Source organism: Pelodiscus sinensis, chromosome 15 (assembly GCF_052426305.1).
Source record: "Pelodiscus sinensis isolate ZL-2025 chromosome 15, ASM5242630v1, whole genome shotgun sequence".
In the NCBI taxonomy this organism is placed as follows: domain Eukaryota; kingdom Metazoa; phylum Chordata; order Testudines; family Trionychidae; genus Pelodiscus; species Pelodiscus sinensis.
In genome coordinates this window covers 43,512,535-43,534,761 of record NC_143066.1, presented here as the reverse complement: position 1 = coordinate 43,534,761, position 22,227 = coordinate 43,512,535, and the positions used below count along the sequence as shown (strand labels likewise).

Here is a 22,227-nt window from a genome sequence, read left to right as displayed (position 1 = left end):
CGGCTGATTCCAGGAAGCCTGAGGCAGAGCAACTCTGCCTCGGGCTTCCTGTAGTCAGCCGCTGGTCAGTTTCAGCAGCGGCTGACTTGGGGACGCCTGGGGCAAAGCAGCTGGGGTGCTGCCGGGTTGGTCCGGAGCCGTGCTGCAGGACCAACGCAGCAGCCCCCAGCTGCTCTACCCCAGGGGTAGGCAAGAAAAGCCTGGTCTGCTGGGGGGGGAACTAGCTGCACCCTCCCCCCCCCCCCCCAGCAGACCAGGGAGACGGGGGTGGCGGGACCGCCCAAGTCCTCCACGGCTTTGCTCCATCTCCCTGGTCTGAAGGGAGACGGGGAGCAAAGCCTTGGAGCACGCCCGCAGCGGGACAGCCCAGGTGCGCTGCGGCTGTCCCACTGTGGGCATGCTCCGAGGCTTTGCTCCCCATCTCCCTGGTCTGCTGGTCGGGAGACGGGGAGCAAAGCAGCAGAGCACGCCCGCAGGGGGACAGCTCAAGCGCGCCTGGGCTGTCCCACTGCGGGCGTGCTCCAAGGCTTTGCTCCCCGTCTCTCTGCAGACCAGGGAGACGGGGAGAAGGGAGTTACTCACCTCGTGCAGTAACGAGTGTTCTTCGAGATGTGTGTCCCCGTGGGTGCTCCACTCTAGGTGAAGGGTCGCCCTGAGCCGCAGATCGGAGCTTTTCAAAGCAGTTTTCCCCCTGTTGAGCCACGCATGCCCAGAGGGCGTCTCGAGCCCTTCCCGCCCTCTGCAGCGCGCGGCTCAACCCCCTCCCTTTCAGTTCCTCGTCTCCGCCCGAGTAGTTTAGACTCCGTGCAGAGGGGAGGAAGGGAGGGTCGTGGAGCACCCACGGGGACACACATCTCGAAGAACACTCGTTACTGCACGAGGTGAGTAACTCCCTTTTCTTCTTCGAGTAGTGTCCCCGTGGGTGCTCCACTCTAGGTGACTACAAAGCAGTGTTCAATATATGGCTGGAGGGAGCCGGAGTCAATGTTTAGCGGTGGTAGAGAGCACCGCTGTAGCTACTGCTGAGTCCTGTGTAAGTTGCGGTAGGATTGCATAATGTCTGGCAAACGTGTGATCTGAAGACCACGTTGCTGCTCGGTAAATATCCCTTAAGGGGACATTGTTCAAAAAGGCTGTAGAAGCGGCCGTGGCTCGAGTGGAATGTGCTCTTGGGGGGCACGGTAGTGGTCTATTGCCCAAAGTATGACACTTGACTATGCATGTGGAGATCCATTTTGAGATTCGCTGTGATGACAGGGGTGTTCCCTTAGAACGCTCAGCGATTGATATAAAAAGTCTTTCAGATTTACGAAATGGTTTTGTTCTTTCCAGGAAGAAGGCGAGAGCCCTCCGAATGTCCAGGGTATGCAGAGTGGCGTCTTTCTGTGATGCATGCGGTTTCGGAAAAAAGGTAGGTAGTACGATTGGTTCATTTACATGGAATTCTGTACAGACCTTTGGCAGAAATGTTGGATGAGGTCTAAGTATGACCCTATCCTTCGTAAAAACTGTGTAGGGGGGTACTGCCATTAATGCCCCAATTTCACTCACCCGTCTAACAGACGTGATAGCCAATAAGAAACAGACTTTCATAAAGAGAAATGGGAGTGCTACTGTAGCCAGAGGCTCGAAAGGAGGTCCAGTAAGTTGGTGGAGAACAAGATTTAGGTCCCATAAGGGGGGTGGTGCCTTATGGGGTGGGTATACGTTGTGGAGCCCTTTAAGGAATCTTTTAGTGATAGGATGGGCAAATATGGAGAATCCATCAATGGAAGTATGGAACGCTGTTATTGCAGAAAGATGTACTCTTAAAGAAGAAATTGAGAGTCCTGATATTTTAAGGTCTAGAATGTAGTCCAAAATCATATGTAATGGTGCATCACGGGGTTCTATCCTGGTTCGCTGGCACCAGAGGGAAAATCGAGTCCATTTCTGTAGGTAAGTTTTTCGAGTGGACTGCCTCCTACTGTGGAGGAGGATATCTTTCACTTGTTGGGAACAGTGATTTTCTATCTCCGAGAACCAGAGAGTAGCCAAGCCTGGAGGTGTAGGGTGTGGAGCTGTGGGTGCAGTATCGTTCCATTGCTCTGAGATATTAGGTCTGCCCGGTGAGGTAGCGGGTAAGGAGGGTGAACTGCTAGTCTGTACAGGTACGGGTACCAAGTTTGGCGGGCCCACGACGGGGCTATCAGGATGACTAGGGCTCCGTCTCTGCAGATCTTGCGTAAGGTTTTCGGGATTAACGGTATGGGAGGGAAGGCATAGTGAAGGGGGGCTGTCCATTTGATTAGAAAGGCATCCCCTAGGGAATGTTTGCCAAGACCTGCACGTGAGCAGAATTGGGGGCATTTGGCATTCTGGGTAGATGCAAAAAGGTCTATGGATGGCCATCCCCAATGGTTGAAGATTGAGTTTGCGACCTCTGTGTGTAACTCCCACTCGTGATCTGAGGTGAAGTTGCGGCTGAGTGAATCTGCTCTGGTGTTGTTCACCCCAGGCAGGTAGGATGCTACCAGGGTGATCTGTTTGCGTATGCATGAGTTCCACAGGCGGATAGCCTCTGCACAGAGGGAGCGGGAGCGGGCTCCGCCTTGCTTGTTTATATAGAACATTGTGCAGATGTTGTCCGTTAGAATGCGGACCGTCTGATTGGCAATGTCGGGGGCGAAATGTGCGCAGGCATTCCTTACTGCTCGCAGTTCGAGGAGATTGATGTGTAGTCGTGCCTCGGATGGGGACCACCTTCCCTGAACGGCTTGGTCGTTCATATGTGCTCCCCAGCCAAGGAGGGAAGCATCTGTAGTAATCTGTACAGTGGGTTCTCTCTGTTGGAATGGAACACCTGTGAGGAGGTTGTTCGGTATCGTCCACCACCGTAAGGAAGCCAGGACGTTTGGTGGAATAGTCACCGTCTTGTTGAGGGAGTGTCGTGACGGTATGTATACACTTGCTATCCAGAGTTGGAAGCATCGGAAATGCAGACGAGCATGGTGGACAACGTAGGTGGTGGAAGCCATGTGGCCCATTAGCTGGAGGCAAGTAAGAGCTGTAGTGGTAGGAGTTGTAAGCATTACACTTATAATTTCTTGTATCGTTATGAAACGTTGCCGAGGTAGGTATGCTCGGGCTGTAATTGAGTCCAGGCGCGCCCCAATGAACTCTATATTTTGAACTGGGTGCAGTGTTGATTTGCTTTCGTTGAGTAGAAGGCCTAGACGATTGAGGAGTGATGTGGTCGTACTTATCATGGAGGCAGTTTCGTCCTGTGTTGAGCCCTTCAAAAGGCAGTCGTCTAGGTAGGGGAATATGATGACATTCTGGCGTCTGAGGTATGCAGCGACGACTGCTAGTACCTTTGAAAATACCCTCGGAGCTGACGAGAGGCCGAAGGGGAGGACATTGTATTGGAAATGATCCTGGCCGAGAGTAAAGCGTAGATAGCATCTGTGGGCGGGATGGATAGTTATATGGAAATACGCATCTTGTAGGTCGAGGGCTGCGAACCAGTCCCCTTGATCTAGCGCAGGAATGATTGTTGTAAGTGTGACCATTTTGAAGCGTTGTTTCTTGAGAAACCTGTTCAGTTTGCGGAGGTCTAATATTGGCCTCCAGCCTCCCGTTTTTTTCTCGATCAAGAAGTAGTTCGAGTAAAACCCTTTCCCGTGGAACTCTACTGGTACTTTTTCTATGGCTCCGATAGAAAGGAGGCGGTCGATCTCTTGTTTTAGTAGAGTGTCGTGAGAGGGGTCCCTGAAAAGGGACGGGGTAGGGGGAAGGGTAGGTGGGGTAGTGGTAAATGGGATAGTGTATCCTACTCGAATTATTTCTAGAACCCAGCGGTCCGATGTTATGGATTCCCATTGTGGGAGGAACGGCCGCAAACGGTGGGTAAATAGGCAGCCATGTTGTGTTATTGCTAGATCGTGAGGGAGGTAGTGCAGACCCTCGACCACGACTTCAAATTTGCTGTTTGGAGGACTGGGTAGTCGGTGGGCGACCTTGATTAGGTCGTCTTCTCTGAGGTCGTTGCCTTGGCCTAGTGTCCTCATAGGGTCTCTGTGGCCGGTTGTATTGCCCATATCTATAACGATTGTACGTATTATATGGGGTGTATCGCCTGCGTTTGAAGGGCGGTGTATACATGCCTAGTGTGCGAAGTGTGGTTTTCGAGTTCTTACTATTATGTAGCATTTCATCTGTAGAAGCTGCAAATAATTTTTGTTTATCAAATGGCAAGTCTTCTACTTTTGGCTGAAGTTCGCGGGGAACTCCAGATGATTGTAGCCAGGAAGTTCTGCGCATGACTATCGCAGTGGCTGTAGTTCTAGCTGCTGTGTCAGCAACATCCATTGCCGTCTGGAGGGCAGTGCGAGCGATGGTGTGGCCTTCGTGGACTATTGCTTTCAAGATGGCTCTTTTGGACTCAGGGAGATGTGGTATCAGTTCTCCGAGCTTCGAATAATTATCAAAGTCGTGATTCGCTAAGAGGGCAGAATAATTTGATATTCTTAGTTGTAGCGTAGAAGAGGAATATATTTTCTTTCCAAAGAAGTCTAGCTTTCTATGTTCTTTGTCGGTACTGCCATTCTTGTATTGCGGTATCTTCGCTCTTTGCTGTGCAGATTCAACCACTAAGGAGTTTGCTTGTGGATGCGTAAAGAGGAAGTCATTGTCTTTCGGTGGAACAAAATATTTCCTATCAATCTTTTTGTTAGTCGGTTGGATGGATGCTGGTGTCTTCCACAGATCTTCAGATGTTTCCATGATTGCCTCATCAATCGGCAGGGCAATTTTACTATGCAGCGTAGGATGCAGGTTCTTTAATAAGTGATGTTGTTTCTTTTGTACTTCTTGTAGGGAGACATGCTGACTTGTTGCTACTCGCTTAAATAGCTCCTGGAACTGTTTGAGGTCATCCATCGCTAGGGTATCTGATGGTATCGCTGCATCGTCCTGTTGGGCAGTCAGGTCATCTGGGTGAGTGACGTTTATAGATTGAATGTCGGATTCATTATCCGAAAAGCGCTCCTCCTCCTCTTCCTGCTCTGTGTGTGATGCAGGGGGTAGGGGCTGTGGATGAGGCAGACCTCTCCGAGATGGTGTGGAGTGGACTGAGGACCGGCGTCTGTACGGGTCCCATTGGTCCCAGGGCCCCCATTGGGGTGGATAAGGTGGGGGCGGGTAAGACCAGTAGGGGTGCCACGGGTTTTGTTGCGGTCCAGCCCTCTGATAATAGGAACGAGACCCTCTTGGCGACGTCTGTCGCGACGAATATGTCGTATGGCGGTCATCCTCTAGAAAGGGAGCGCCATGAAAGGACACTGGGGACACAGATCTGGCAGGGGAATGCCTTGCAAAGGATGTCCCTGGTGAGCAGTCAATGGGAGGGGGGCAGGGCTGTTGCTGCCTGCTGTGAGAGTCAGACGGAGTCTTAGAGAGCTCTGCAGTAGACTCCCGAAGAAGCCTCTCATTGTCTGTTGCCGGTGCCGGTGCCGAGCTCTGGTTTGTGGTCGCAACCGGTGCCGGCTGTGTATTAGCCTTGCTTTGTTGCGGTGCGGGTTGTTTTAGCGGTGCCGTTCCTTTAAGCGGCACCGGGGTTTTTCGCGATGCCGGGGCTTGCAGCTTTTCTTTTCGCCCGGGTTTCTCAGTGCGTTCCCGGGAGGGCTCAGAAGCAGCGCGCACCGGCGTTGATGTGGACCGCGAGGATTTTCCCTCTGCTTTATTAGCAGGGGTCCTCGGGTTTCTTTGCCCCTCTCCCTGGGTTTTGGGGGAGGAAGAAGGCGGGAGAGAGCGAGATGGTGAGGCTCTCTGCCTCGTAGGTTTCGTTGGCAGGGGGGTTTCATGCTGCAGTTCCCCTTGCTCTGAAGGCTGCAGAGTCTTATCAAATAAAATCATCCTCAGGCGGAGCTCTCTATCTTTTCTAGCTCTCGCCGTGAGGGAAGCACAGTGTGTGCAGCTGCGGGGTGAGTGAGCTTCCCCCAAGCAGCGGATACATTTCGTGTGGCCGTCAGAAGCCGGCATAGGCTCGCGGCACTGGTCGCATTTTTTAAAGCCTGAGGAGGCAGACATATCTTGCTGCTTGTTTCTTTAAAGTGTTGGTATTTCGTTTCTTTTTCTTTCATATGGTTTATGTGTTTTTCTCTGGCTGAGGAGCCAGGAGAGAGAGAGCTCCGGTTCACCCGGGGCTCCGGTCTGAAGGGAGTTTTAGTCCCCGAGGGGGGATTTTGTTGTCAGTTTCGTTCTTCTTATAAAAAAATATTTTGTTGTTATTATTTCAAAGAGAAAAATAAGGGAAACTAACTTGGAGTAACAGGGGAAAAACTATGTAACCTAACTAATAGAAAATACAGTCTGAGAGACTGTGAGGGAGCTCCTGCTCGCTCCGTCCGCTGACGAGGGCGGTTAAAGAGGAACTGAAAGGGAGGGGGTTGAGCCGCGCGCTGCAGAGGGCGGGAAGGGCTCGAGACGCCCTCTGGGCATGCGTGGCTCAACAGGGGGAAAACTGCTTTGAAAAGCTCCGATCTGCGGCTCAGGGCGACCCTTCACCTAGAGTGGAGCACCCACGGGGACACTACTCGAAGAAGAACAGCTTTTCTCGCCCCGGAGGACGGGGGCGGCGGACCGCGGCGCATCTGGGCGTCCCGCCACTCCCATCCTCCGGGGTGAGAAAAGCCCTGTTTGTAACTGCGGATCCGACATAAGTCGGATCCGCGTAACTCGGGGACTGCCTGTACAAGGAAGAGGGAGAAAATTTGTTCACTTTGGCCTTTGATTATAGGACAAGAAGCAATGGGCTTAAATTGCAGCAGGGGAGATTTAGGTTGGACATTAGGAAAAACCTTCTAACTGTCAGGGTAGTTAAACATTGGAATAAATTGCCTAGGGGAGCTGTGAAATCTCCATTACTGGAGATATTTAAGAGACACCTGTCAGGGCTGATCTAGAGTTCTAGACAGTGCTTGGTCCTGCCATGAGGGAAGGGGACTGGACTCGATGACTTCTTGAGGTCCCTTCCAAGTTCTATGATTCTATATCCGGTTGTTCAGTTAGTGTAATCCAAAGAAATAACTCCCTTAGCACCTCTTCTATTGATAGATGGGGGCACTCACAGTTAGGAAAGCACATTCTTAGTATTTATTTATTCACCTGTATTTGAATTTTCTGGGATTCCGTCTTCTATCTCGGCTATTGTGATAATGAGGGCATGCATAACCCTGGCGGCAGAGTCTGGGGGGTTTGGTGCATTGCTCTGTCTTGTAGCCAGCTAATACAAAATTAGTATCTGTAAACAGAGGAATACATTTAAAGCCTGTTAACACTTTAAATGCAAAGTCAAATGCAGCGAGGTATCAATAAAATCACTGAAAGCAATAAAGTTTCTTTTTTTAAAATCTATTGTATAAAAAACTTGGTTTGTACACATCACCATTGAAAAATTATTAGACTGAAACCTGGACATTATTGTCATTAAGGCAGTCTGACTAAAGTGTTATAATTTTTACATTAAATAAAAGCTTTATCATTACAGATAAAATACTAGCAGAATCCCAACACCATACAAAATATCCAGAAGCTCTCAAGTATTTTTAACATTTTCCCTAGGATTCTTCACAGTGTCACATACTGCGGGGATCAGGCCAGAGGGGTATGAGAGAGACAGAAGGGAAGTATATTATTGAGTAACTTTCTTTTCCCAGGGTAAACTGACAGGGACTGGTCCAGAACCAACAGAAACTTGCTAGAATCAATCAAGGCAATCAAGCACCTGGAGCCAATTAAGAGTCAAGTGAGCCAGACAGGTTGGAACACCAGGGGTCAATTAAGAACCAGTTGAGACTGGTTAGAAAGGGCTCCTTTGCAGTTAGTTTAGTGCAGGCATGTCAAACTTGAAGCCTACTGGGGGCCACACAAACGAAAACTGATAGCTTTCAAGGTCACCGAAGAAAATACATTTCTATCAGAAAGTCCTAATTATTTATTATTATAGATTAAGTTTTGGGTATATTTTAGAATATTTTTTCAGGTCTTGTTTTACTTTAATACAATAATTTTATGCATAAAATTGTTATTTGCTCCTATAAAAAATTAAAAAGTACCTTAAATTTATATTTCAATTAAAAATTATGTTATATCATATATAACTTGTTTTGTTGAAATAAAAACAAGTACCGACTGTGGTTAATCAAATAGAACAGGCTTCTGAAAATTTCAGATACTTTGTAATTTTGAGATTTTGCATAAACATATAATTATTCGTGCAATTGCAAAAAACTGACATTTATTGATATAAAATTAATATACATATTGTGATTTTATTTGGGAATAAATAAATAAAAAACAAAACAAAATATTCTCCCCTCTCCCCCAGAGTCAGGCACTCCCAGCCCCCTCAATCTAATGCCTGGGTCCCGGAGACACCGCTGCTGCAGCCACACACTTCTTCCTCGGGCACTGGGGTGGCATGAGCACAGTGGCCAGCTGTGAGCAAGTGCTGGAGCACCCAGCGCAGAGCAGCCCAGCCAGCCGTGAGCAGTCGGCCAGCCGTCCATGTGCAGAACGGCCAGCCGTCCACGATCTGCACTCGACCCCTTTCTCCGAGCAGCCAGCGGGCCGCACATTATTCTGGAGGACTGCAAAAAATTTCAATCGGGCTGCATGCGGCCCTCCAGACGCCTGTTTGACATGCCTGGTTTAATGTGAGAGGAGCTGAGGAGACAGAAGAAGCTGTGTAGGATCTAGGAGAAGCAAGCACAAGGGAGTAGCTCAAACAGCAAGTTGACAGCCTTGAAATGATGCCTAAATTGAGGGCTGTTGTGAGCCTCTGAGGTAAGCAATTGGCCACAAAGTGCAGAACTCACCAAGGTCGAATAGGAGCTTTTGTCACAATACTTATAAATGTTAAAAAAAAAAAAAAAAAATAAGCTCTTTGATTTTAAAAATGTGAACGTATATTATTCATTTGAGAATGACATGTAACCAGGACCTTATGCAACATTCCCTTCTGGATCCTCTTCTGTTTAACTTCAGCATTCTTTTCTTCACTAAACCTGCTCTTACAAGTGTGCTCCAATAAGACAGTCTTGGTAAGTCTCAGGGCCACTTCTCTAATCTGGTCCTTCTTAATCTTTTTCCTACCTTTGATACTTCAGATCATTCCCTCTTCTTTGATTATACTTCCTCTCTTGGTTTCCAGGGCCCTGTGTTCACCTGATATTGCTCAAATTGTTTCTTCAGTATTACCTTTGATAGTTCCTTTTATTCCCCCTACTTTGCTTGCATCTGTAAGCGCTCTGCCCTTGATCCCTTTCTCATCTCGCTCTAAACAATCTCATCCCACATGGTTCAACTATCTAATGTTTATTCTTCCCTTAACTTGCCTCTGTACGTACAGTCACAGCTCCAACTGTCTGCCAGTATATACTGGATATCTTGTCATTCAATGATGCTGGAACACTTACTAGTGATGATGCTGAAAGCTAACCCCCTTAGTCCTGTCTGCCACTGAGCTGAGAATGGACATGGGTAAGGGGACCAAGGCTGAGGCCAGCAGCTAGGACCCTGGGCATGGGACCAACAGCCAGGGACTTGTGTTCTCTTTAAACCGGCTTTCAGTTAAGATTATGTCATCACTTATTTGTTGCATTGCATAAAAGAACAAGGCTTGCTAGGGGTATATATCAAATCCTATCTGATCATATTGGAGCAAGCTGTATGAGGGTTATCTCCTTTCCTGAGTACTCTGATCAAAAGCTTATGTATTTGTGTTATGTAGGAATTGCTTAAGCAACTGTATAAATACCATTTGGCCTTTACATTTAATAAAGGAATTTATGGTTGAACTGATGTCATAGTGATATCTTTTATCACTAGTTCTATAACAATCATTCCAACAACTGATAAAGTGGTAAATGATAATAGAAACTAAGGATGTTAAGAAGTGGGTAACTGCCTGCACGCCCAGCTTCTACTACATTTAAACTGCAGAGCCACAGCAGGAGTAGATCCCAGACCTGGCGCGAACAAGGACTGAGCAATCCCAGCTTGCACCGGGTTCTGGATTGTTGTACCTCTGCCTTTTAAATGTAATAAGAGCTGCTTGTCTCTTACTACTTTTAAAAGGCAAAGCTGCAGTGAGGATAGGTCCAGGACCTGACGGGAGTGGGTCCCAGACTGCTGCGCTTCTACCTTTTAAATGTAGTAAGAGCTGGGTGCCACCCAGTTCTTACTATATTTAAAATGAAGAGGCTTAGTAGTCTGGGACCAGTCTGCTCCTGCCAGATCCCAAACCGCTGGGCCTCTGCCTCCCCTGTCTTCCCCCCTGGCACCACAGAGACAGTGCTGGTTTTTAAGCCAGTTTCCCCCAGCACCCTGTTTCCCCACTTGCTGTCTCTGATACAGTGGCAGCAAGGGGGAGTGCAAAGCCCGAAGTTGACTATTTGACTAGTTGCTTATATACCTAGTAGGAACTAGTCTGAACTGGAACAGCAGGAGCTCCCATATCCTGCCCAGGTACAATCTGCTACAATCACTGGTAGAGAACTTGCACATTAGAAAATTCATGTCACAGACTTAAGTGAAAAACGCATCTCTGGTAACAGTCAGTTCACAGAAGTTAGAGCTGATTATTCATATTATTGCGTGGGGCATCCAAGACAAGCGAGAGTTGGCTTCGCTGTCAGGACGTCACTAGTTTCCCAGCTTGAATTCCAGCCACATGCCATCTGTTCTCACCTCATGACTGCAAAGCCTAAAGTGAGGCGGGAACAGTGCCTTGGGCATAAGCACACCCTCAGCCTGCTGCAAATGATGAAAAGGAGGCTTTCTATGAAATCCTAAATTCAGTGGTCTCTTCAGTACCTTTTAAATGCAAGTAATACACATGCAGTGATTTTAATGCTAGAGTTAGTCAGGACTGCACCACATGGCCAAATGTGCTTGAACATCATGGTACTGGAAGAAAGAACTTAAATGACACCTACCTTCTTCAAACTTCGCGCACCATGAGCTTGCTGTTGCAAGCATGTTCTTCCAATGAGTGAACAAATACAGAGCAACTTCGATGCATCCTCAGTCTAAGCCAGGGGTGGGAAACCTTTTTAGGGTTGGAGGCCAATGACCCACAGAAAAATTAGTCAGGAACCAGGGACTGCAGGGGGGCTGGAGTGCCAGTGCAGGCTCGCCAATGCGATGGGAGGCCCTAAGCCTTGGGAGCCAGATCCGGGCAACCTGGGTTCCTCATGCCTGGTCTAAGCATATGATTGACTATCTCATTACAAAACAAAGATTTTTCTGATGTTAATTTGACTCATGCAATTTGTGGCTCTGGCTCCTGGCCTAACCATTACACGGCATCAAATAGTACAAAGTAAGGATGTGTTCTTGCTCCTCTCCTGATCAGCAACTACATTTTGCTGCTTTAAAGAACTGTGCATTGCACATACCTTGTCAGTTCCGAACTAACAATAGCATTTTCCACTTCCGAAGATTTCAGGCTCACACCTAAGAGTTCACTACAACTACCTGTGATGACTTTGAATTGTTGGCTCATTCAGTTAAGAATGCACAGGAGCTTTATGACAGTTTTGCTACTTCTGTTCACCATTTGACATACTGTGAGCCTCAAGACTACAGAGATGATGTCTCAGTCTGGAAAGAGTCCAGTACTACAGTGTGTAGAAGTTGTAGAAACCATTTTTGCTTTAGCTAGAAGCCATCTTGTATAACAGAAACCTGTCTGCCATCTTGTTGATAAGGTTTGCAGTGCTGCCTTTGGAAGATTGAACAAATTCTTATGGAATGACGATGGTGTTAAACTTCATATAAAGGTAACAGTTTATCAGGCAGCTGTCCTGAATATCCTCCTGTATGGCTCGAAGTCATGAACTATATATCGCCATCACATTTTAAAACTCAATCAGTTCCGTATGCACTGCCTCAGGAAGATTGCCTGGGTAAATTGGTAAGACAAAATTCCTAACATGGAGGTCCTTAACCTGTGTTGTGTGACTGACACAGAAGCACTTCTTATGAACAAAGAGTTTCGCTGGACTGGTCAGGTTATGTGGATGGATGACACATGGATACCGAAGAGGGCCTTTTACGGCCAGCTTGTTCATGGAAAGCATTCTGTTGGTGGTGTGACAAAGCTCCTATGAAAACTCAGTGGGTTCTGTGCTTCCTGGCAGATTTTGCTAGCCTCAGGCTCACAGCAGCCCACAGTTTTAGGCACCATGCCTAGGGCTTTAGTTTGCTGAGCTCTTTTCATCATTGGTCAGAGTATGGTAAAACGGAGAATAAATTCCACAATCCTTTTCCCACAGTGGAAATGGGGAGGTGGGTTTTGGGGGGAAACCCAGGCCCACCCTCTACTCTGGATTCCAGCCCAGGGTCCTGTAATAGTAGCTGCCGTGTGAATTCCCAACACCTGCTGTAAGACAGCTCCAAGACCCCTGGGCTACTTCCCCACACCTTCTCCAGCACCTTCCTTCTCTCCAGTTCGTCCTCCTAGTGTTCAATTGTTGTCTCCTTTCCTCCTACTCCTAGAATCCTCCTCCTCGGTCATCTTAGCTACACACATGCCCTAACTTATAGCCAGTCTGAACTGGTTTTCTTAATTACCCCTAGAAGTCCTAATTAGCCTAGGCTGGCCTGACTCTGCAGGCCTGGTCAATTAGCCCCAGGTGTTTCACTGCCCTATAGCCTCTGCTGGTTCTAAACCAGCCCTTCCCTGTTACTCTGAGAACAAAAATCTCCCCAGTCTGAGGCTTATATATCTCCCCTCCACTACATTTTTATAGCCTTCTGTTCTGACTAGGGATGTAAGCAACTAGTCGACTTGTCAACTATCCAATAAGCATAAGCTTATTGGCTAGTCGACTAGTCAGTTCCTTGACTAGTCACTTCCCCAGCCCCCTTGATGCCTCTATCAGGCAGGAAGGGGCAGAGCAGGAGCCAGTGCTGAGGGGAGCTGGCTTAAAAGCTGGCTCCTTCCAGCACTTTCTCCGCGGTGGGCAGGGGGTAGCAGAACCACACGTAAGCTGGGAATCAGCTGATGCCCAGCTCGCACCCAGTCCCAGATGCTGTGCCTCTGCTTTTTAAATGTATGAAGTGCCAACTCTTAATGAATTTAAAAGGCAGAGCCACAGAGGGGTTAGCTCCTGAGCCAGAAGCTAACCCAGCTGCGGGTCCCCCACTTATTAACTAATCAACTAGTCCAGTGTTTCTCAACCAGTGGTATGAGTACCCTCAGGGGTACTCGAGAGAAGTCTGGGGGAGTACGTCACTACAACTGAAATTTGGAGAAAACTGATTATTTTTTTTTAAAGTTTTACAGCACTTTATTATTTTTGTACTTTTTACAACCAAAAATATCATAACCCGCCTGGCTACGATTAAGTTGTTTAAACAAATGTGTTGCAATGGTAGAAACAAAAATGTGTGTCTGAAAACTGTAGGTACTGGGGGTATTTATAATTTTTTTTAAAGAGGTACTTTATAAAAAAGGTTGAGAAACACTGAACTAGTCAATGGAAATTCCATCAACTAAATTTGATCAAACTCAATTTAACATCCCTAGTTCTGACCCTGTCTCACTGGTCAATATAAGAGTTATAAAGATATCTTAAAGATCAACACGAAGTCAGACAGCATACCTCCCGTTGACATGGAAATCAGGACAGACTGTTCTGGAGGTAAACTGTTGCACAGGTTCTCAAACACTTTGAAAGTCAACATATCCAGCCATTACAAGAAAAGTATAGGATCTGAGTGTACAACACCCACAGATAGTGGATTTTTGTGACATCTGTAATCGGATTGGCTTAATCGCTCACTAGTGGTATCATAAAAGATGAAATCTGTCAGTAGACAGCTCAATCCATACAAATAAGAACATAAGAACGGCCGTACTGGGTCAGACCAAAGGTCCATCTAGCCCAGTAGCCTGTCTGACGACAGTGGCCAGCATCAGGTGCCCCAGAGAGGGTGGACCGAAGACAATGATCAAGTGATTTGTCTCCTGCCATCCTTCTCCAGCCTTTGACAAACAGAGGCCAGGGACACCATTTCTATTCCCTGGCTAATAGCCTTTTATGGACCTAACCTCCATGAAATTATCTAGCTTCTCTTTAAACTCTGTTTTAATCCTAGCCTTCACAGCATCCTCTGGCAAGGAGTTCCACAGGTTGACTAAACGCTGTGTGAAGAACTTTCTTCGTACCTGGTATTTCCTTCCTTGAAGGAAATTATACATTGTACACTAGTCAAGACACCTCTTGATAATCCTTTTACTAAGCTAAACAAATTGAGCTCATTCAGTCTATCAATGGAAGGCATTTTTCCAACCCCTGAATCATTTTTGTGGCTGTTCTTCGCAATGACTACAATTTTTAATACCTTTTTAGAATGTGGGAATAAGAGCCTCCGGAAAAGGGCGCTTTTCCCGGAGGATCGGGGCCAGCGTAGATGCTCTTTTCCGGCTTTTTTAAAAGCCGGAAAAAAGTGGCGGACATTTTTATTTAAATCCCCCGCGGATTTCCCTACTACGATAGGTGAAATTAACATGCCCCTTCCGGAAAAGGGGCCAGTGTAGACGAGCCCCTGCTCTTTTAGTCACAGCATCATACTGGGAGCTCATATTTGTCCACTATGACCCTTAAAACATTTTTAGAGTTCTGTTGGTATGGCACGCACTCCTTGTTCCTAAATTATGACTCCTGGGTGCTAGTTATTCTGGTAGGCTGATTTTAAAATGTTTGTCCCTAGTGGACGCTGTGGAAAATAGTTCATTCTCTTCATAGGTATCAATACCTCATTTCAGCTCTTTCCAAATACACAACAGAAATATGTAGACACTTCTGGCTTATCTACAACATTAACAACTATTCTCCCATCCAGTAATGGGCCTATCACTGTTAAGATTCCCTTTTTCATATTATCCTTTTGTTCTTATTGCCCTTAGCTGCTGTGACCTGTTTGAATATAGTGTGCTCAATATCCTTTTCTTGATATAAAAGCCAATAGTAAAGCTCTACTAATATAGTTACTTTTTTATAGCTTAGGATTCATATTACTAATAGATTCAATTGTATGATCCTCCCCACTCACAATTTTTTCATGCCCAATTTTATAAAATTCTTTAGATGTACATGACTCCTCACATTTGTCTTTCTTGCATAAAGGTCTTCCCCTCACATACTGTAAATCATACAAATCTACCTCAATCAAAGAAACTAAAAGCTTTATTCTTGAAGATCAGAAGCACTGCATCAATTTGTGCTCCATCTATTCCAATGTAGCGAACTGATTTTAAAAAATGCATGGCAATGTAATAAGTGACACCATATGCTGAAAATCACAATCAAACTAAAAGCGTAAAGAAAACTAGAGCAATAGGGCTTATTTTAAGTGACCTGTCCAATTACTAATACACAGTGATATTAGATTTTAAAAGACTCACTCAAAGACTAAAACAGGTAAGATTTCTCTGTTCTCTGATTCTTGTTAATCAAGATAAGCAAAAGAAATGTACTTTAACTAGTTGACTGAAAACAAAACAAAAAAACAGAGTCAAGTGACATCAGGATCATATAGCACAAGATATTTTTCTTACTGTCTTGAAATCAGGAAGATGAGTATCAATTGCTTCAGAATAGCCACATTTGTATTGAGTGAATAAAGGCTTAGTAAAAAAGAAATATTTTCAATACAAAGGAATTTCCAATATGCAATCTGAATATAAATGGACTTGACAACATAGTATTTATCCAAACAGTCTTATTCTTGTTTGTATGTATAGATCAGTGTTTCTCAACCTTTTTTTATAAAGTACCCCTTAAAAAAAATGTAAAATACCCCTAGTAACTAGTTTTCAGACATACAAAATTGTTTTCTACCATTGCAACACATTTGTTTAAACAACTTAATCGTAGCCGGGGGGGGGGGGGGGGGGGGAGATGAAATTTGTGTGTGTAAAAAGTACAAAAATAATAAAGTACTGTAAAACTTAAAACAAAAATTCAGTTTTCTCCAAATTTCAGTTGTGTTGATGTACCACCCAGACTTCTCTCCAGTACCCCTAAAGGTACTCGTACCACTGGTTGAGAAACACTGTTATAGATATTAGGGGCTAAGAGTGTAGGGAAGTGCAAGAATCAGAGTTGTGGGTGAAAAGGAGCTCAGGTGTGTATGTGGGTGAGGGGGAATGGTGGAGTCAGGGTTTGGGAGGGGGGAAGGGGCTCAGGTTTGGGGGTGAGGAGCAGCTCAGGGAAGAGGGATGGGAGATTGCATGGGCTGTGCTGGCTAGGTGGTGGTACTCTGGGGCTGGCCGGGAAGCTTACTCCTCCTTCTCCTCCTCTTCCCCCATCTCTGCCCCTTGCTCTCCCTCCCACTGTGGTCATTACACAGTATAACTGTCCTTGATAGAAGCCTCTTCCCTTTCCGTGTTATGAAAAACAATCGCATTCCAGGCACATCCCATTGTCCTGGCACAACCAAACCCTCACCTTGCTTTAAGTTATGATAAGAGGAAGCTGCATACCAGATTTGATGGCCCTAGTTCTTACCGTTTAGGAAGAGTTCTTGAACAAACAGATAGACGGACAGACAGACTTGCTTGCTCGCTCACACTCAAACTCTCTCAAATATATAACAGATATACATAGAACATTACCCTGCCACCTCGGATCCTCACTAATAATTTTTTCAATCATTGCTTGGCTAGCTAGAATTCCTGGCTGTAGGTCAGAGATGTTTTCTCCACCTCCTAGCTGCCCATTCTGTAAGGCTTCCTGTGCCTGAAGTTCCCTGAAATAGAGAAGAAAAGATAATTTTACCATACTGTGTATTTTCATCAAGCTTCCCAATGGTAAATAAAATCCTAACTTTACTGACGTTAACAGTTTTGTCACGGACTTCAGTGAGCCCAAATTTCATACCATACTTCACAAAGGCTTACTTAAACTCACATTGTCCTGCCTTGTCTTCATTATATGGACCAATGCAGGTGAAAGCATCATAACAAAGAATAATTCTATATGTTAACAAAGGGATAGGCACAAGATAGAAAGTCATAACTTTTGAGAGGTATAGTTGCTTCCAACATCTTAATCTGATCAAGAGGACTGTCAATAGCACACTAAATAAATGTACAAAGGACATTACATTGGACAATGATGCATGAATCTAAGAGAGCAATAATGCAATAAGAACTAAACAGGTTAAAATATGGCAGAAATACAAGTATATCAGAAATAAGAGACTAATTTTAGACAAAAAATAAGCTAATGCAATGTGGCAAAACAAAGATTTTCAACGACAGAAATTTGGAAAGCCACAGTGATTATGAAAGACAAGACAGATACAACTTTCTGATGGAATACTGCAGCTAAAAGCTATCATCTTTTGTAGACCGTATACTGACACACCATATCTTGGACAGAAAAAAAATCCCTTTCCCTACCATTTTATGACGCCTTACCTATTATTATTTGTACTAAAGTAGTTACTGGGGTGCCCAATCATGGTTGTTACCCATGGTCAGGGTCACCACTGTACTACGCACTCTACAAGTACCAAAAAAGCCCTGTTCTAAAGTGATTACATAGGTTACAAGTTCTTGGTTTTGGGGGGGTTTTTTGGAGGGGGGAGGGAGTGGAGAGGAAACCTCACCAAAAGAACTATGTTTATTGTTCTTTACAATATATTTGGAAAGAATTTATGGGGGAGCAATAAAAATTACTGAATCAGAAGGAGCAGTACTTAAAATGTAAATACATATGTTAAGTGACAATGACTTTTTAAAAGGGCATTTAATTAGAGTTTTCGCATCCTGAATTTGAAGGATATATACAACAACATGGAAGGAAGAAAGTTACTCACCTGTAACTGGAGCTCACTTATATTATTAGTAAGTATCTTTACTCCCGTGGAAGGAGCAGTCACATCCCATTCCATCCCATCCCATCAAGCTCACCTATCTCCATTGTAGACACTCCTACCATTAAGAGACAGCACATATTTCTTCTAGAGCTATGGAATATCCCAGGTAAGATCATATCAGGAGGAAAAAATCATCTCATTTATTCTCAGTTTTCCCCATATGACTCGGGAGTTACAAGTAACTAACTATTTTCTCTTTCAAGTATCATCAGTATGGATCACAGATCACTGGAAGGGGCCTCAAGTGATCATCTAATCCAGTTCCCTGCACAGACGCAGAGCTAAGTATTATCTAGACCAGTGGTCGCCAACTCGATCATGATTTACTCGTCAATCCTGGGGACTTGCCCAATCAACTGAAACCTCCAGTGGTATAGTGGGACTACCATTAAAGTAGGTGCCCTGCCTGCCCTGGTCCCAGACCCACCACTCCCCGAAGCTGCCAGCATGCAGGGGTGGGGGAGAGAAGAGGTCTCTGTGTGCTGCTTCTGCCTGCAAGCACCACCCCTACAGTTCCCATTGGCTGAGAACCAGGAATTGTGGTCAATGGAAGCTGAGGGGATGGTGCCAGCAGAGAAGGGCAGCACAGGGAGCCATGTACCCCCTTCCCTGCTATCCCCAAGGGTCACAGGGGCTGTTGGCTCCTTCTTGGAGTGGTGTGGGGCAGGTGGGAAGCCTGCCTTTGCTTCCCTGAGCCGCCAACCAAGAATTGCCCAAGGTAAGTGCCGCCCAACAGGAAACCACACCCCAACCCCATGCTACATCCCAGAGCCAGCACCCTAAACCCCCTTCTTTAGAGACTCTTTACAACTTAGATTTGGACTCATAGACTTTAAGGTCAGAAGGGACCATTATGATCCTCTAGTCTGACCCCCTGCACAGTGCAGGCCACAAAATCTCACCCACCCCTCCTAGAATAATCCTCTCACCTATATCTCAGATATTGAAGCCTTCAAATACTCTGAAGACCCCAAGATGCAGAGAATCCTCCAGCTGTGATCTGTGCCCCATGCTACAGAGGAAGGCGAAAAACCTCCAGGGCCTCTGCCAATCTACCCTGGAGGAAAATTCCTTCCCTACCCCAAATATGGCGATCAGCTAAACCCTGAGCATGTGGGCAAGACTCATCAGCCAGACACCCAGAAAGTTCTCTATAGTAACTCCTATCATCCCTCCATTGACCTATTCCCACTGATAATGAATGGTCAATTAGTTACCAAGATCCTGTTATCTCATCAAACCATCCCCTTCATAAACCCATCTAGTTTAATCTTGAAACCAGATAGATCTTTTGCCCCCACTACTTCCCTTGGAAGGCCGTTCCAGAACCTCACTCCTCTAATGGTTAGAAACCTTCGTCTAATCTCAAGTCTAAACTTCCTACTAGCCAGCTTATATCCATTTGTTCTTGTGTCCACATTGGTATTAAACTTAAATAATTCCTCTCCCTCCCTGGTATTTATCCCTCTAATATATTTAAAAAGTGCAATCATGTCCCCCCTCACCCTTCTTTTGGTTAAAGTAAACAAGCCAAGCTCCTTGAGTCTCCTTTCATAAGACAGGTTTTCCAGTCCTCGGATCATCCTAGTGGCCCTTCTTCGTACCTGTTCCAGTTTGAATTCATCCTTCTTAAACATGGGAGACCAGAACTGCACACAGTATTCCAAATGGGGTCTCACCAATGCCTTGTATAATGGCACTAACACCTCCTTATCCCTACTGGAAATACCTTGCCTAATACATCCCAAGATCGTATTAGCCTTTTTCACGGCCATGTCACAATGGCGGCTCATAGTCATCCTATAATCAACCAGAACTCCGAGGTCCTTCTCCTCCTCCGTTACTTCCAACTGATGTGTCCCCAGCTTATAACTAAAATTCTTGTTATTAATCCCTAAATGCATAACCTTACACTTCTCACTATTAAATTTCATCCTATTGCTATCACTCCAATTTACAAGATCATCCAGATCTTCCTGTATGATATCCCGATCCTTTTCTGAATTGGCAATAGCTCCCAACTTTGTGTCATCTGCAAATTTTATTAGGACACTTCCACTTTTGGTGCCAAGATCAGCAATAAAAAGATTAAATAAAATTGGCCCCAAAACTGATCCCTGAGGAACTCGCTAGTAACCTTCCTCCATCCTGACAGTTCACCTTTCAATATGACCCGCTGTAGTCTCCCCTTTAACCAGTTGCTTATCCACCTCTCAACTTTCATATTAATCCCTATCTTTTCCAATTTAACCAATAATTCCCCATGTGGTACTGTATCAAATGCCTTACTAAAGTCGAGGTAGATTAGATCCACTGCATTTCCTTTATCTAAAAAATCTGTTACTTTCTCAAAAAAGGAGATCAGGTTGGTTTGGGTGTTTGATGAAGTGGGTGTTACCCACAAAAACTCATGCTTCTATGTATATTGTGGCTGGTTAGGGCTAAGTCCCTGGATCCTGCGCTTCCTGGCAGGTTTTTTTGTGTGCCTCAGAGGCTCACAGAGTCCCAATCACTGCCACAAAGGCAAGGGTACCCCACTATCAGAACCCTTTTCATCATAGGAAAGTCCAAGGCATGGGAGATCAGACCCTCTGTTAGTCCACAGGGCCTCCCCTGTTTTATTGCTGGCAGCCCACCAGCCGGGAGGAGGGTTGGGGGAAACCTGGTCCCACCCTGGGTTCTGGACCAGGGCCCTATGGGGAAGGGGGGGGGGGAGATCTGAGTGGGTCACGAGGCTTGGCTCTTGCCTCACTGAACAGCAGCCTCTCCCTGGGCCGCTTTCCTAACCCTTCCTGAGCACCTCCTCCCAATGCCTTGGGTCAGGATTCATTGCAGGCTGCCTAGGGTCAGCCTCTTGTGCTGGGCTGCTCTGTTCTCCTTCACTTCTCCTCTGGTCTGTCCCTCCACTCCTTCCCCCTGTCTTGCCTGACAGAGGGTTATTTATAGGGCACCCATCAGCCTTAACTGGCCTCAGGTGTTCTGATTAGCCTTCCCTTCAGGCTGATGACAGATGGGCTTCAGGTGTTGAACTGGCTGGGCAGCAGTCTCTGGCAGCCTATACTGACTGGGAACATAAAACTGCATACCCAGCTCCCTGCATATTTGCCTTCCATTAGACTTCTGCAGCCCCCTGCTCTCAGGCTGCCACAATATATAGATGTTAGTCTCTAAGTTGCCATAGCACTACTCTTATTTACTCAATTATTCAATTTAGCACTTGCAATTTGCGTCAAGCTCCATTTGGAAGGAAATTCAAATAAAATAGAAAATAAAAAATGGTTCCTCAACCTTTGGAAACTTGCTCTGCAAGATGTGTTACTCATCTCTATTCCAATTAGGTGTGCATGTGCTGTGTACATGACTGTCAGAAAAAAAATGTCCTAGTTGCTGCCCGTCAGGTTGGCTGTGAAGCCCCCTAGAGTGGTGCCAGTGCCATGCCCTGTATGTGAATCTGCTGACCCAATCACCCATCAGTTCCTTCTTGCCAGCGAAGGAAAGATGGGTAGGAATAGACGTGAGCCACACATCTCGAACAACAGATACAAAGGAGAGAAACAGTTTTTTTTTTTCTTCGAGTGCTTGCTCATATGTATTCAAATTAGGTGATTCACAAGCCTATACCCTGGAAGAGGGATCGGAGTCAGTCTGACTTGAGAACCGCAGTACCAAAAGCCACGTCCTGCCGTGATTGTTGCATGATAGCATAGTGTAATGTGAAGATATGTACCAAAGACCAAGCTGCAACTCTGCAGATTTCCTGGAGGGATATATAAGCCAGCGGGTGCTCTTGTACATTTCAAAGATTGAAATACCACCTGGATCCCGGGGGTCAGCGGGGACTCAGAGTCCCCTGCTTACCCGGGCTCCATGCAGGTGCTTTCACTGTAAAATGTACAAGAGCCTGAGCAGGAGTGTACTCAGAATCCCCTGCTGGCCCCAGGCTCTATGCTGTGCTTCCTCTTTGAAATGTACAAGAATCCCAGCAGGGGCTCTTGTATATTTCAAAGCAGAAGCCCTGGCGTGGAGCCATGGGTCAGCAGAGGACTCCCTGCTGGCCCCAGGCTCCATGCAGCACTTCCTCTTTGAAATGTACAAGAGCCCCTGTGGAGCCTGGGACCAGCAGGGAGTCCTCTGCTGACCCGTGGCTCCACGCCAGGGCTTCTGCTTTGAAATATACAAGAGCCCCTGCTGGGATTCTTGTACATTTCAAAGAGGAAGCACAGCATAGAGCCTGGGGCCAGCAGGGGATTCTGAGTACACTCCTGCTCAGGCTCTTGTACATTTTACAGT

The 22,227-nt window shown here is 46.0% G+C and overlaps 1 protein-coding gene across 5 annotated transcripts in view; it reads right to left on the bottom strand.

Moving 5' to 3' along the window:
• UNKL (unk like zinc finger) overlaps window positions 1-22,227 on the bottom strand; it is a 147,178-nt gene that overhangs the window by 113,252 nt on the left and 11,699 nt on the right. For all 5 annotated transcript variants that reach the window (XM_089769358.1, XM_089769357.1, XM_075899990.2 and 2 more), the window contains 2 exons: window positions 16,670-16,803; window positions 7,147-7,282 (listed from right to left, as the gene is read on the bottom strand). In XM_089769358.1, the coding sequence (XP_089625484.1) occupies window positions 7,147-7,282; window positions 16,670-16,803 (270 nt within the window). The remainder of the gene's footprint in view (window positions 1-7,146; window positions 7,283-16,669; window positions 16,804-22,227) is intronic.